Source organism: Enhydra lutris, unplaced genomic scaffold (assembly GCF_002288905.1).
Source record: "Enhydra lutris kenyoni isolate GAN:26980312 unplaced genomic scaffold, ASM228890v2 scaffoldscaffold71, whole genome shotgun sequence".
In the NCBI taxonomy this organism is placed as follows: domain Eukaryota; kingdom Metazoa; phylum Chordata; class Mammalia; order Carnivora; family Mustelidae; genus Enhydra; species Enhydra lutris.
The window spans coordinates 5,418,197-5,431,385 of record NW_019154155.1 but is presented as its reverse complement, the minus strand read 5'-3'; the positions used below and the strand labels follow the sequence as shown (position 1 = coordinate 5,431,385).

The window sequence follows — 13,189 nt, the reverse complement described above, 5'->3', positions numbered from 1 at the left end:
AAAAAAACACACAGTACTTCAAACATTAAGCAGGGAGAAAAGAAAAGAATGAGGTACTTCAAGTCACTGACATTTACAGAAGCATCAAACCAGAAGACAAAGACACGTAAAGAAGGGAAATTGTGAGAAAGAGGCTTTTGTGTAGGTAGAAAATTTAGTGTAGAAATATTTTTATCAGTCAGTTTCAAACAGATGGTAAATAGGAGAATTTTATATGACTTAAGAGATCCAAACTTGACACAAAATGTATAGGCTATAAAAAGGTTATTTTAAAAAAGGCATACAAAACCTTCCTTCTAGTTCCAAAGTGACAAATAGAGAGAGAGAGAGAGAGAGACAAATCCATTACTGAGGGGTGCGCACAGAGAGAAAATCCAAGCTTCCATCTATTTCTCAACTATCTCCCTCAAAAATTTAAATTGCCAGGCTCCATCCTAGGTTGGTTTCCCTCAACTCACTTTTTTTTTCTTTTAATTCCTATTTTTATTTAGACCATAAAAATATAATTAAAATACATTCTATGCACCAGAAATTATTAATATCTTCTATAGAACTCCCTCTCATCTTATTTCATTGCATGCTTAAGTTTAGTTACCCTATTTACTGCAATGATATATTTTACCCCTTTTACGAGGATGCTGGGCTCCACAAAAATCAATAGAAACAGTCCATGTACAAGAAGGAAGCACAAGTTTGTGTTGGTCACAAATGACCATTCTGTCCCCGTCTGACCACCAACTAGCCTGATGGTCAGACCCAGGAAAATCTGCATTTATGCTGTCTTAGATGATCATGGACTGCACTCTGTCTCAGCTCCCCAGACAGGCTATCAGCTTCTGAGGGGCAGGTGAGACAGACACTGACATGAAGTAGGATACAGACAAACACAGGGCAGGACCGACAGGTGTGGACAAGTACGGAATCAGCGTCGCACCCATACTTCCGGAGGGATGTGGAATGCATTTACTTACCCAGTTCTCTTCTATTATTCCAATATTATATTTATCATCTCCGCCTGGGTCACTTTGTTGTTTCTGCTCAGCATAAAATTCCTGGAGGGCTGCTAAGGCGTGGGAAGACAGCTGGGGGATATCTTCATCATCAGAGTCACTCATTTCACAAATTGTCTATAATCTGCAAATAAATAAGCAAAGGTATTGTGGGGGTATTTTTCCCTCTCCCATCAAATAACAATTTAGAAATTTTTTATCTCACAGCAATGGTCCAAACTGGAAGTGGGTTTTATAAGAGAAACTCATATTTAAAATTTCTGAGATCAAACATCTACAGAGGTCGCCTATTGAAATACAGCTCAACAAATGCAGGCTTTTCCTTTACCCATATACAGTTTTTACAAATGAGATTCTTGCATTTTTAAGACTCCTAGCAGAATGAAATTTTTTACCATAAATATCTAAAGACATTTTGCTTTCTTTTGGCACCCCAATAGCCATATGTGGACATTTCACAGTAGATCCCCTGAATCAGAGATCATTCCGAGTTTGAATGTCACTGTTCAGGTGATCTAAGGCTCACGGGTGTTATTGATAGGGTAAGTGAAGGACAGATAAAGGAGGGGAATAGAAAGAGGTATGGAAATTTAAAGGAATGACAAGGAGAAGGGGAAGAAGTAAAACACAGGGAGGGAGAAAAAGAAGGGGTCTTGCAGGAACTGATGGCCAGGCCAATCACTTCTTGTGGTACCAATGGAGTTAGCCAGACTGGGAGATTAAGGCACAGCTCTGGTCCAGAGAGCAAAGTCTTCCCAAGACTCCTGACCACTCCAAGTTCAGGGGGGTTCCCAAAACCACCCTCATGTCCAATAATTTGTTAGACGGATTCACAGAACTCAGAACAACTGTACTCACAGTTCCAGGGAAAAGATACAAATCAGAGCCAGCCAAAGGAAGAGATGCACAGGGCAGCGTCAAGAAGAGCTCCAAACAGGAACTCCCATTGCCTCAGGATGCATCACCTTCCTGGCGCAGATATGGGACCATATGCGTGGAGTCCTGCCAACCAGGGAAGCTCTACAGAGTTTCAGTGTCCAGCTATTATTAAGGTTTCACTGTGCTGGTAGGAGTGACTGAATGATAGCCCACCTGGATGAAGTCAGTTTCCAGCTGCCCCAACCAGGAAATAGGGTTGATAAGGCCTCATGGCCCTGATAAATAACAAAGACTTTCCCACAACCTGGGACAGTTTACGTTTTTACAGGTTACCTCCCAAGAGCCTTGGCAAAGCTCAAATCTCTCTTTGAGGTCAAATTCTTTACTACACAGTAGTAAACATATTTTTAAGCCAAAAGTTAACTTTTTTTTCCTAAGAGCATAAAAACAGCATCTTATTTGCTTTTTAAAATATGCCCAAAGTGTACAGCAAGTGATGTGTTGAAAATCAGCAAAGATTATTCAATAGCTTTGTCACATTGCTCCCTTCCTCCTCCAAGGCCTATGGGGGTGTACCTGATTGACAATCTTGGCCTCCTGCCTACGCCACCAAGGGCAGCTGGTAAAATAGCATTCGAACCTGGCAAATTCCCCAGGCTTAGGAAAAGGGTTCAAGAGATGCTGAGCAGCCACTTAAAATGAAAAATGCCAAGGTGCCTGAGTGGTGCAGTCAGTTAAACCTCCGACTCCTTCCTGGTTTCGGTTCAGGTCATGATCTCAGGGTTCTGGAATCCAGCCCCCTGATGGGCTCAGTATGTAGTCTGCTTGAGATTCTCTCTCCCTCTGCCTCTCCACTCATGCTCCCTCTTTAAATAAATATATATATATATATATATATATATATATATTTTTTTTTTTTTTTTTTTTTTTTTTTTTTAATGAGAAATGCCTGCTAGACTGCTTCTGTTCTACTTTTCAAAATCAAAGAGCTAGCCATTCTACCTAGGATCTAAAAAAACAACCAAAAAACAAAACAAAACAAAACAAATAAACAAAAAACCCAAACCAAAAACCTTTTATGTACCAACTACTGACAAACCAATGTATTTTCATGAAGTACAAATAGCTTGTTGATTTCTTCTTTCCTTTCTTCATCAAAGACTCACCTGTAAAGTCTTTTGTTAATGAAACATCTGGTCACACAATTTAATCTAGGAACATAAATAAGCCCTCTATGAGCAAGCAGTTACCCCTCTAGGAAGAGAAGGAGCAAAGCAAAGGTATAAACACTATGACATATTTATAGAAAGTTCAAAAACAAGTAAAATTAAACTATTTAAAGAAGCATATCAACCTATATTTATCAAAGACAGACTAATTTTGTTACCAAACCTTCCCAAAGTGAAGACTCAAGGTTGAGAAAATTTACTGATGAGTTCTAGCAAACGTTTAAAAAGAAATGTTGATAATTTTATCATCCAGAAAACAGAGGAGAAGGAATACTTCCCAACTTGTTTAATGAAGCCAGATTAAATCTAACATAAAAACATGTCAGTATACAACCAGGTTCAATTCCTGATCAGATATTGAGGGTGATCAGATATCAGAGGCAGAGAGGGATGGCGGTTTCTGGTGAAAGTGATTTAGCAAGCTTCTTGCTAAAACTAGATTTTACAAAGAAGTGCACAGATGGGCCTAGAAGGTTCAGGAGGCTGACTCAAGGTTGATCAAGCAAACAATCTTAGCTACAGGAAACTCCGGACTGCAGTCCAAATCAGGCCTGTGGCTTTTTTTTGCAAACCAAATTATTGGGAACAGAGCCACACCCTTTGGTTTACATATGGCTTACAGTTGTTTTTATGATAAGTTATTATCATAAGTTATTATAATAAGTTATTATTTTAGTAAATATTTTAATATTTATTACCTGGTCTTTTACAAAAAGTGTGCTGACTCCTAGTTTAACAGTTTATTAATTTTTATTTTATTTTTTAAAAGATTTTATTTATTTATTTGACAGAGGGAGATCACAAGTAGACAGAGACACAGGCAGAGATAGAGGAGGAAGCAGGTTCCCTGCTGAGCAGAGAGCCAGATGCGGGGCTCGATCCCAGGACCCTGAGATCATGACCTGAGCCAAAGGCAGAGGCTTTAACCCACTGAGCCACCCAGATGTCCCCTTAGTTTAACAGTTTAAAAGAGAAAAGCCATATGATCATTTGCATGGATACTACAAAAGTTTTTGACAAAATTCAACATCCATTCATGTTAAAAACTGAGCAAACTAGGTATAAAAGGGAACTTCAATCTGATAAACGGCACCTACAGAACACATAAGCTTCATACTTTTCTTCATGGTGAAACAATAAATGCTTTCTCTCTAAGCTCAGGAACAAGGGAAAGGATATTCACTGTCACCACTTTCATTTAAAATTATCCTGGCTTTTCAGTTAATTCCAGAAGGCAAACAAAACAAAACAAAAACAAGCAAGCATAAAGACTGGAAAGGAAGAAATGCCCCTATTTGTAGACATGATTATTTACAGAGAAAATCCTAAGGAAACATTACTCTCATCCAGGTGATCAAGGTCAACATCAATGGTGGATAATTCATTATCAGTGGCCTGTAGCCTTGATATACGGTGATGAAAACAGTACTTCATGGTCTTCGCCCCAAAAAACACATAATCCCCCCCAAAACACATAATCCCAGTGTAAGCATGAACGAAAATCAGACAAACCCCGATTAAGAGTCATCAAAAACAAGAAAAACACAACAGTCACTGCTGAGAAGTGCCTAAGTATTACCTAAGGACATGAGAATAAAGTATGGGCTTTGGTTAATAATAATGTAGCAATATTGTTCATTAGTTGTGACAAACGTACCCTATTAGTAGAAGATGTTAATAATAGGGGAAACTGGGTATAGGTATATAGGAACTCACTGATATCTTCCCAATTTTTCTGTAAACTTAAAACTATTCTAAGACAAAGTTTATTTTTAGAAAATTTTAAGGAAGCATAACCAACTTCAACAACAAAAACTACTAGAATTAATAAGTGAGTTTATCGAAGTCTAAGAGTATAAGATCAATACAGAGAAGTAAATTGCATTTCTGTATTCTAACAGCAAATAAATAGAAATTAAGCCTAAAAGCAATTTCCTATAAAATAGCATAAAAAATACTTAAGAGTATATTTAACATAAAGACTGTAAGTCCTCGATACTGAAAATTCCGAAGCACTGCTGAAAGAAATTAGAGAAGACCTAAGTAAAAGGAGAGACATACCACACTCATGAACTATAAGAATTAGTATTATTAAGGTGTAAATTCTCCCCAGATTTATAATAATACATTCAAAATATCCAAGCAGCAGGGCATGTGTGTATGTGTGTGTGTGCATGCACCTGCATGCACTTATGAGTTTAAAATAGAAATTGATACACTGGTCCTAAAATTTATTTAAACATTCATTCATTGAAGGAAATTAAGATGGCTTCCAGTTTTTGGCTATTGTGAATAAAACACTATAAACATCTATGTACAATTTCACTTTTTTTTTTTTTTTTGGATTAAAGCTTTGGTATATGAACATCAGACAAATCATAGCACTAAACCACTTACCAATATTTTTATTAGTTTCTATATCCTCAGTATTAGAAACAAATGGCCAAAATAAGCTTGGGCAGATAAAACAAGTAAATCAAAAGAACGGAAATGCTGATGAGAATGTAGGGATATTGGTACTCTAAGCTGGTTAATAATTTAAGTTGGCATAAGCTCTATTTGGAAAGAATCAGATATTCTGCATTTAAGGATATTCCTACTTTCTGACCCAATTCTCATTTCTAAACTTTATATTTTGAAATGTTTAAATTCACAGGAAGTGGCAAAACAAATACAATGAGGTCCAAGTATCCCTCACCTATTTTTTTCTCATTCTAACAACTTAAAATCAGGATATGACTTTAAAAATGATGGTGTATAAATTTAACTGTGGGCATGTTTTCTTAAAGTGATGGTATTCTTATAATCCATGGTATCTCAGATTTGATGAAATACAGTTATCACTGTAACAACTGTAGGCAACACAGTGAATCATCCATGCAGCAGATCCACCATTTTGTATCCTTAACATAAAGTGGTCAGAAAGAGATGAAATTGTTCTGAGAGTTGACAATGTCTAAGTGGTATCCATGGGAATGAATGGTGAAAAAGGGTGTGTATAAAGGTTATTAGAGGATTCTGGGAAGACTGTCTCCATACCTAGACAGCTGTACTGGCACAATCTGTCTGAGGTTACTATTTTAGAACTGTAGAGTTTATTTAAAGGCTTGCAACTTCCAAAGGCAGGCTCAAGTACGATTAATTTCAGTCAGTTTTGGCACTTAGCTCAGGAGTGGTTACCCATCCCCCACTCCTTATTCCTGTCAGGAAGCTGTGCACAGGGTTCTGTTTTGTGTTTGGTCCTAATATATCAAGGTGACTGAGTGAGGGCACAGAGAGATCAATGCCCTTACAGGAAGTGTTTATTATTCAGTTTCCCTAGAAATGAGAGGCATAGTGCACCATAAAGGGCCATACAAAATTTGTCACATGTGGGGACAAAGAAGCAGAGAGAGACCTGGAACTCTTACCTTTACTGCTAAGGTGGGTGGGAAGAAATTAGGTGGGGATGTACCCTGTTGGGCACAAAGTAAAAACACACATTTTACAGTTTGTGGTTGGGAGGTTTGTGATATGACCTTGACGTGCCCATGAAAACTGGTTTGCAGGGAATACAGAAACAACTCTGGCCACTAGTTTGGCCCTGTAACTAGCTGATGCTAAATAAACAAATACAAAGCTTAAGAGCACACAAAGTCCCAGGAGTGGTTTGTATGCAATTTGTGGGAAACAAGGTAGAGAATAAGGGCTCTGTGCTTCAAATATTGGGGATCTGTGTTCTGATCACTAACAGCTGCTTCTGCATATGGAGGCACAGACACAGAGTCAGGCAGCCATTAGGGTAAGGCTCCCACTGTGGTCCTAGTTCCACCTCCAGTTGAAGAAACTTCGAGAGGATTTAAAGGGCCAGCGGTTCTTTCTTTACTTTATTTTTCTCTTGTTCTCCTTTGGGAAGCCAAACATTTAAGGACAAGATCATTATAAAAAGCAACTACAGGGGCGCCTGGGTGGCTCAGTGGGTTAAGCCGCTGCCTTCGGCTCAGGTCATGATCTCAGGGTCCTGGGATCGAGCCCCGCATCGGGCTCTCTGCTCGGCAGGGAGCCTGCTTCCTCCTCTCTCTCTGCCTGCCTCTCTGCCTGCTTGTGATCTCTCTCTGTCAAATAAATAAATAAAAAATCTTTAAAAAAAAAAAAAAGCAACTACATATACAGGGGAATTTAGAAAGTCACTTAAAATCTTCCCAGGAAGAGGTAGAGGCTCAGAAAAAAACCTGAGAAGACCTTAAGTTTACACCTCACGCTGATACTCAGCACTGACAGCCCTACAACATCAAAACTCCAAAACAATAAACAGAACAATAATAAAATCAGCAAATCCTTGAGAAGGGGAAGAATCTAATTTCCAGAGTTAGCACCGGTTTTCAACAACAACAACAAAAAAATCACAAGGCATACAAAGAAATTGGAAAGTATAGCCCATTCAAAGGAAAAAAGTAAATCAAGAGAAACCATCGCTGAGAAAGATCAGATGATAGACCTACTAGACAAAGACTTTAAAACATGTTAAAGAAACTAAAGGAAAATGTTGGAAAAGCTAAGAAAATGATATATGAACAAAATGGGAATATCAATAGAGACAAGAAACATAAAAAGAAACTAAAAGGGTCCAGAGCTAAGAATTACAATTACTGAAATGAAAAATTCACTAGAGGAATTCAAAGGCAAATTAGAAGAATCAGCAAACCTGAAGATAAGATAATTAGAACTACTAAGTTTGAGGAAAAGAAAGAAAGAAAAAAAAAAGACTAAAGAAAAGTGAACAGAACTTAAGGGCATATACCAAGTAGACCAAAATACACACTGTGGGAGTCTCAGAAAGAGAGGAAAAAGGGACAAAGCAATTATTTGAAGAAATAATGGCTGAAAACTTCCCAAATTAGATGAAAGACAAAACTATAAACATCCAAGAAGCTTAATGACCTCTTTAGTAGAATACACTCAAAACACCCACACATTATAAAAATAACTATGGAAAGCAAAAAACAGAATCTTGAAAGCACCAAGACAGGGTACTTGTCACATAAAAGGGATCCCCAAAAGGGATCATTAGTAGATTTCTCATCAGAAATGTTGGAGGCTAGAAAGGAGTGGACTGATATACTTAAAAAGTGCTGAATAGAAAAAAAAAAATCAACCAATAACGCTTATCGGATGAAAATGCCCTTCAAAAGTGAGGGAGGGGGCACCTGGGTGGCTCAGTGGGTTAAAGCCTCTGCCTTCGGCTCAGGTCATGGTCTCAAGGTCCTGGGATCCAGCCCTGCATTGGGCTCTCTGCTCAGTGGGGAGCCTCCTTCCTCCTCTCTCTCTGCCTGCCTCTCTGCCTACTTGTCATTTCTGTCTATCAAATAAATAAATAAAATCTTAAAAAAAAAAGTGAGCAAGAAACTGACATTCACAGATAAACAACAGCTGAAGGAGTTCATTACCACTAGACTTCCCCTGCAAAAATTGGTACAGCGAGTCCTCTAGTTAAAATGAAAGTACACTAGACAGGGTGCCTGGGTGGTTCAATGGGTAAAGCCTCTGCTTAACCCTTCGGCTCAGGTCATGATCTCAGGGTCCTTGGGTCGAGCCCCGCATCAGGCTCTCTGCTCAGCAGGGAGCCTCCTTCCCCCTCTCTCTCTGTCTGCCTCTCTGCATACTTGTGATCTCTCTCTCTGTTAAATAAAGAAATAAAAAATCTTTAAAAAAAAAAAGAAAGAAAGTACTCTAGACAGTGACTCAAAGCCGTATGTAGAAGAAATAAAGATCTCATAAAGGTAAATATATGGGCAATTATGAAAGTAATTTTATTACTTTTATTGTAATGTCAATTTATAACTCTACTTTTTGTTTTCTACATGATCTAAGAGACCAATACCCAAGTGTCTATCAACAGATGAATGGATATGCATACAAAGGAATATTATTCAGCCTTAAAAAGGAAATAAATTTGACACATGCTACAATATGGATGAACCTTAAGGACATTATACTAAGTGAAAAAAGTCTGTCACAAAAAGACAAATACTCTATGATTCCATTGTCAAATTCATAAAGGCAGCAAGTGGAATGGTGGTTGCTGGGGGATGGGAGAAATGGGAAGTTGTTTAATGTGTATAGTTTCAGTTTTACAGGAAGATGAAAAGAGTTCTGGAAACGGATGGTGGCAGTTGCACAACAGTGCTGAATATATTAACACTACTGAACTGTACACTTAAAAATGGTTAAGATGGTAAATTTTATGTTACATGTATATTATCACAATAAAAATATTGAGGGAAATGTTATTAGCATGGATATCAATGGATGGCTAAGTAAGGTAATTAAATTATATTGTTGTCATGACTCTGGTTATTAAAGGCTTCTGTGAAGAAGGGATATTTACACTACGATCTAAAGAGTAAGTTCTCCCGTAGGCAAACAAAGGAAAAAGAGGACATAGCCTTTGCATCAAGTGGTTGGTAAAAGAACTGATGCATTATACAGTTTCAAGTAGATTAGGAATAATCTCAAAAGAACTGCCTACTAATTCAGCAATAAAACAGTGTTTTCAATGAACTAATTTGAATTTTGTTGTTTTATAGTTTTGTTTATATTTAATTTGAGAAATGTGTTAAGTTCTGTTGATGTGGAAGAATCTATGGTGAACAGATGATGCAGACAGCAGGATGAATTATTTGCCTTTGAGGTTATAATTTAGAATAAAAGTAGCTTAAATCAACATAGAGGGGTCTGCAGCAGTCCCACTGAGCAATGGTATGAAGGCTTTAAATGAGCAACTTTAGTTTACTGCAAAAAGCACAAAGAATAAATTTTTAGGAAAGCATACCAGGAGCTATCAGGCTGGAGAATTTCCAGGGGGAAATTCCAAAGATTAGTGTGCTGTGCATGCCGAACCAAGAGAGACTAAGAAAATATAGCAAACTGATCAGCAACCTACTAAAAGGTCTCATTTTGGTTTGGTGTTTCAGGATTAAGAGTTCCTTTCACTCAGGAAAAGAATCGGGCAACTATTACAATCCAGCATCTCCTGGCAGAGTTGAAGTGTACAACCAGTTCCTGATCAAAGCTACACTATGCTACTGTCTAGAAGTAAAGGACAAAAAAAAAGTATGTGTGTGTTAATGTATATACATATGTATATACATATATGTATGTGTGCACACCTATGTACATTGTATAGGCATATGTACGTACATATATCCCTGATATAGACAGGAAAATTTGAATTTTTATTTACTAGTACTAAGCATTTTCCACAGCTCCATTTGTGGAGAAGGGCTTTCAAACCGCAGCTTGAAATAAAACCTGAAAACCATAAAAAGAAACCAGTTTATGCTTAAAAAAAAAAAAATTCTAAAAAGCAGTTTAAGAAAACTGTCTACTTTCACTGCTGTAAAAGGCAATTTATACTCCAATCTATAGTTTAGTATGGATTCTGTTCCAAAATAAAATTTTACATTAAAGCTGACCAAATCCATTCATTTGGTAATCATTTATTGAGGTACTGTGTTGTACTAATCACTATTCTTAGTGATGGAAATCAAAGTCCCAGTCCTCTTGGAGCTTATATTCCAGTGAGGCACAGACTATAAGCAATAGGAATAAAATGTGTTGGATGATAGTAAGATCAATGGAGGAACATGTGGAGAGTCGAGGGGGCTGCAATTTAGCAATCATAGACTGTTTTCTACCTTAATAAAGTGAGTTCAAGATTGCATCACTTGTTAAGTGGGAAAAACTTAAATCTGCTTATGTAATAAACATTGCTACAGACTAAATGAAATGAACTTTAGTTTCAATATTCTCACTTTTTTACTTAAGTCACTACTTTACTGTATCTTTAGCATTGTTTAAAAACAATGGTTTTTAAGTGGGTTTATGAAATTGATGTGAAAGAGATTTTCAAGTCCAGAAAAGTTGGGAAGTGCGATGTCATATTATTAAATTGATGCTGAGCCTCATATGGCTCAAACATGAGATTGGTGGTTCTCATAGATTTTGTACCCCCGCTGCCTGCCCCAGAAGGGGAATATCTGGCACTGTCTGGAGATATTTCTGGTTGTCAGAAGTTTGTGTGTGTGTGTGTGTGTGGGGGGGGGTGACACTGGTATCTAGTGGGTAGAGACCAGGAATGCTGGCAAATACCATGTATTTACAAAACAACCCTCCACAACAAGGAACTATCTGACCTCAAATGTCTACAGTGCCATGGCTGAGAAAGACAAATCACTGTGATAATATGGTGAGTCCTCTATTAGAAAAGCGCCATTCACCACGGTTAGTGCAATGGGATCAGAATGAAGAGCATGAGTGGGCGAACAGAAGTGAAACAGCAGGTGGCACTTTAACTTGGCCTTGAGGGAGAAGAAAAGATTAAGAGTGAGGACTGCAGAAGGAACAGCATGAACAAAGGGCTGGACACATTAACTTAGAGCATCAGTAGGGATTAGCAGGTTCCTAATGGACTGTGGTTACTTTCTATTTCTTTAAATAGTATTTAACTCAATGTAACTAATGTAATCCTAAAAAGTAATGTGTAAATCCAATTACACTTCAAATATATAAAATTTAATTTCCATATATTAAATTTACTAAAGCAAGCCACCCCCTCCCCCACTGTATAAATTCACACAGTATCATACTGCCGTCTGCAAGTTATTTTAGTCGAGGCAGCGTGATTCAGTGGAAAGAGCACTAAGAAAAACCCCTAGGTTTAGGGCTCATCTCAGAGCCTGAGTAAATGGGTAGGGGGTGTGGAGGAAGGGAAGGGAAATCTGAGGTAGTCTGTAAGGCTCCCTCTGAAAATGGGTAAGAATGGCCTAGATGTTTCCTAAATAGTTTTGCATATTGCCCTACGACTCTATCCTTAATCCCACTTACTGTCAGAAAAGGGTCAGAATCTTTCATTTTCATCTTTGTATACGTAGTTACCCTGCCTAAGACGCTTTCTTCCCTCTCATTTTCTAAAATTCTATTTATCCTGTTATTTTAAGAAATTAACTTTAAAAAAGGTAAAATTTACCTACAGTTTAATACAGATCATAAACGTACAACACGATGAACTGCTTTGTGTACCTCCACGAAATCACAACCCCGTCAAGATATCCTTCTGATCTTATACATCCTCCCTTTCCCCTGGAAACTGTCCCGCATCCCAGCCAGGTCCCTTACTATGATCCCTGTAGGAGACGCTACTGCCCTTTAGTACCGCTAAGTTTCCCGTGTCCCCGCCTGCCCTGGGGAGCTGGGGCCTGGTCTACGCCACTTAACACCCCGCGCCCAGCAGAAGACCTGCCTCCTAAGGCCCCAGGAGACAGGTGTGGAGGCTTGAACGTCCGGGACAAAGAAGTAAATGGCAGTAGGCCCCAGTTCCGTTTCTGATCCGAGGGGCGTTCTCGTGCTGCCCTGGCCTGGGGGTTGACTCTTCCCCGCACCTGGACCGCCTAAGCCCAGCAGTGCGGACCTTCCCGGGCCGGGGCCCACGAGGCCGGGTCTCATACAACCGCAACCAGGTTCCCCTCTCAGCTCGGCAGCCATCCCCAGACACCACTAATTGAAATCCCTCCTCCTTCACTGCACTGGAGAAAGGGTCACAAGAGAAAAAGAACCACAATCGATTCCGAAGCCGCCGAACAGCGCGGAAACTTCCCCACCTTGGCACCCGGGATCTTCCACTCACAAGCCACGCGTGCGCAGTCACTCCATGTTAGGACAGTGGGCGGGGCCTGGCCGTGCTGCATTCGTGCATGCGCACAGCCTTCCGCCCGAGGGCGCTTCCGGAAGGCGGGTGAACGCAGTTTCCTCCAGGCCTTCAAAGCCCCGCTCTAAGAGACAAGTGCTGACTCTTGATGGGAACTGTTTCCTCTCGTTTCTCTATCTTATAAATTACATCTAAGAATGGTGGCAATAGACAAATTTAAGGTTTTAGATTCCCTTCAAATTAAACGTATTCCAGGTAGCTTATTTTGCACTTGAAGCTAGATGTCCGTTTTACAAATATTAAATTCAAACCTCTGTCTAGTTTACCCAGTCTTAATACAGGAATTAAAAAAAAATAAATAAAAATAGAGGCATTAAGACATTAAA

General features: G+C 38.9%; 1 protein-coding gene across 2 annotated transcripts in view; it reads right to left on the bottom strand.

Moving 5' to 3' along the window:
- The window catches only part of LOC111159937 (EEF1A lysine methyltransferase 1), a 28,109-nt gene extending 15,299 nt beyond the window's left edge, over positions 1-12,810 (bottom strand). For both annotated transcript variants that reach the window (XM_022522625.1, XM_022522626.1), the window contains exons 1-2: positions 12,757-12,810; positions 972-1,134 (exon numbers count right to left, since the gene is read on the bottom strand). In XM_022522625.1, coding sequence (XP_022378333.1) covers positions 972-1,115 — 144 coding nt within the window. In that variant the 5' untranslated portion in view covers positions 1,116-1,134; positions 12,757-12,810. The remainder of the gene's footprint in view (positions 1-971; positions 1,135-12,756) is intronic.
- Positions 12,811-13,189: the final 379 nt, after the last annotated feature.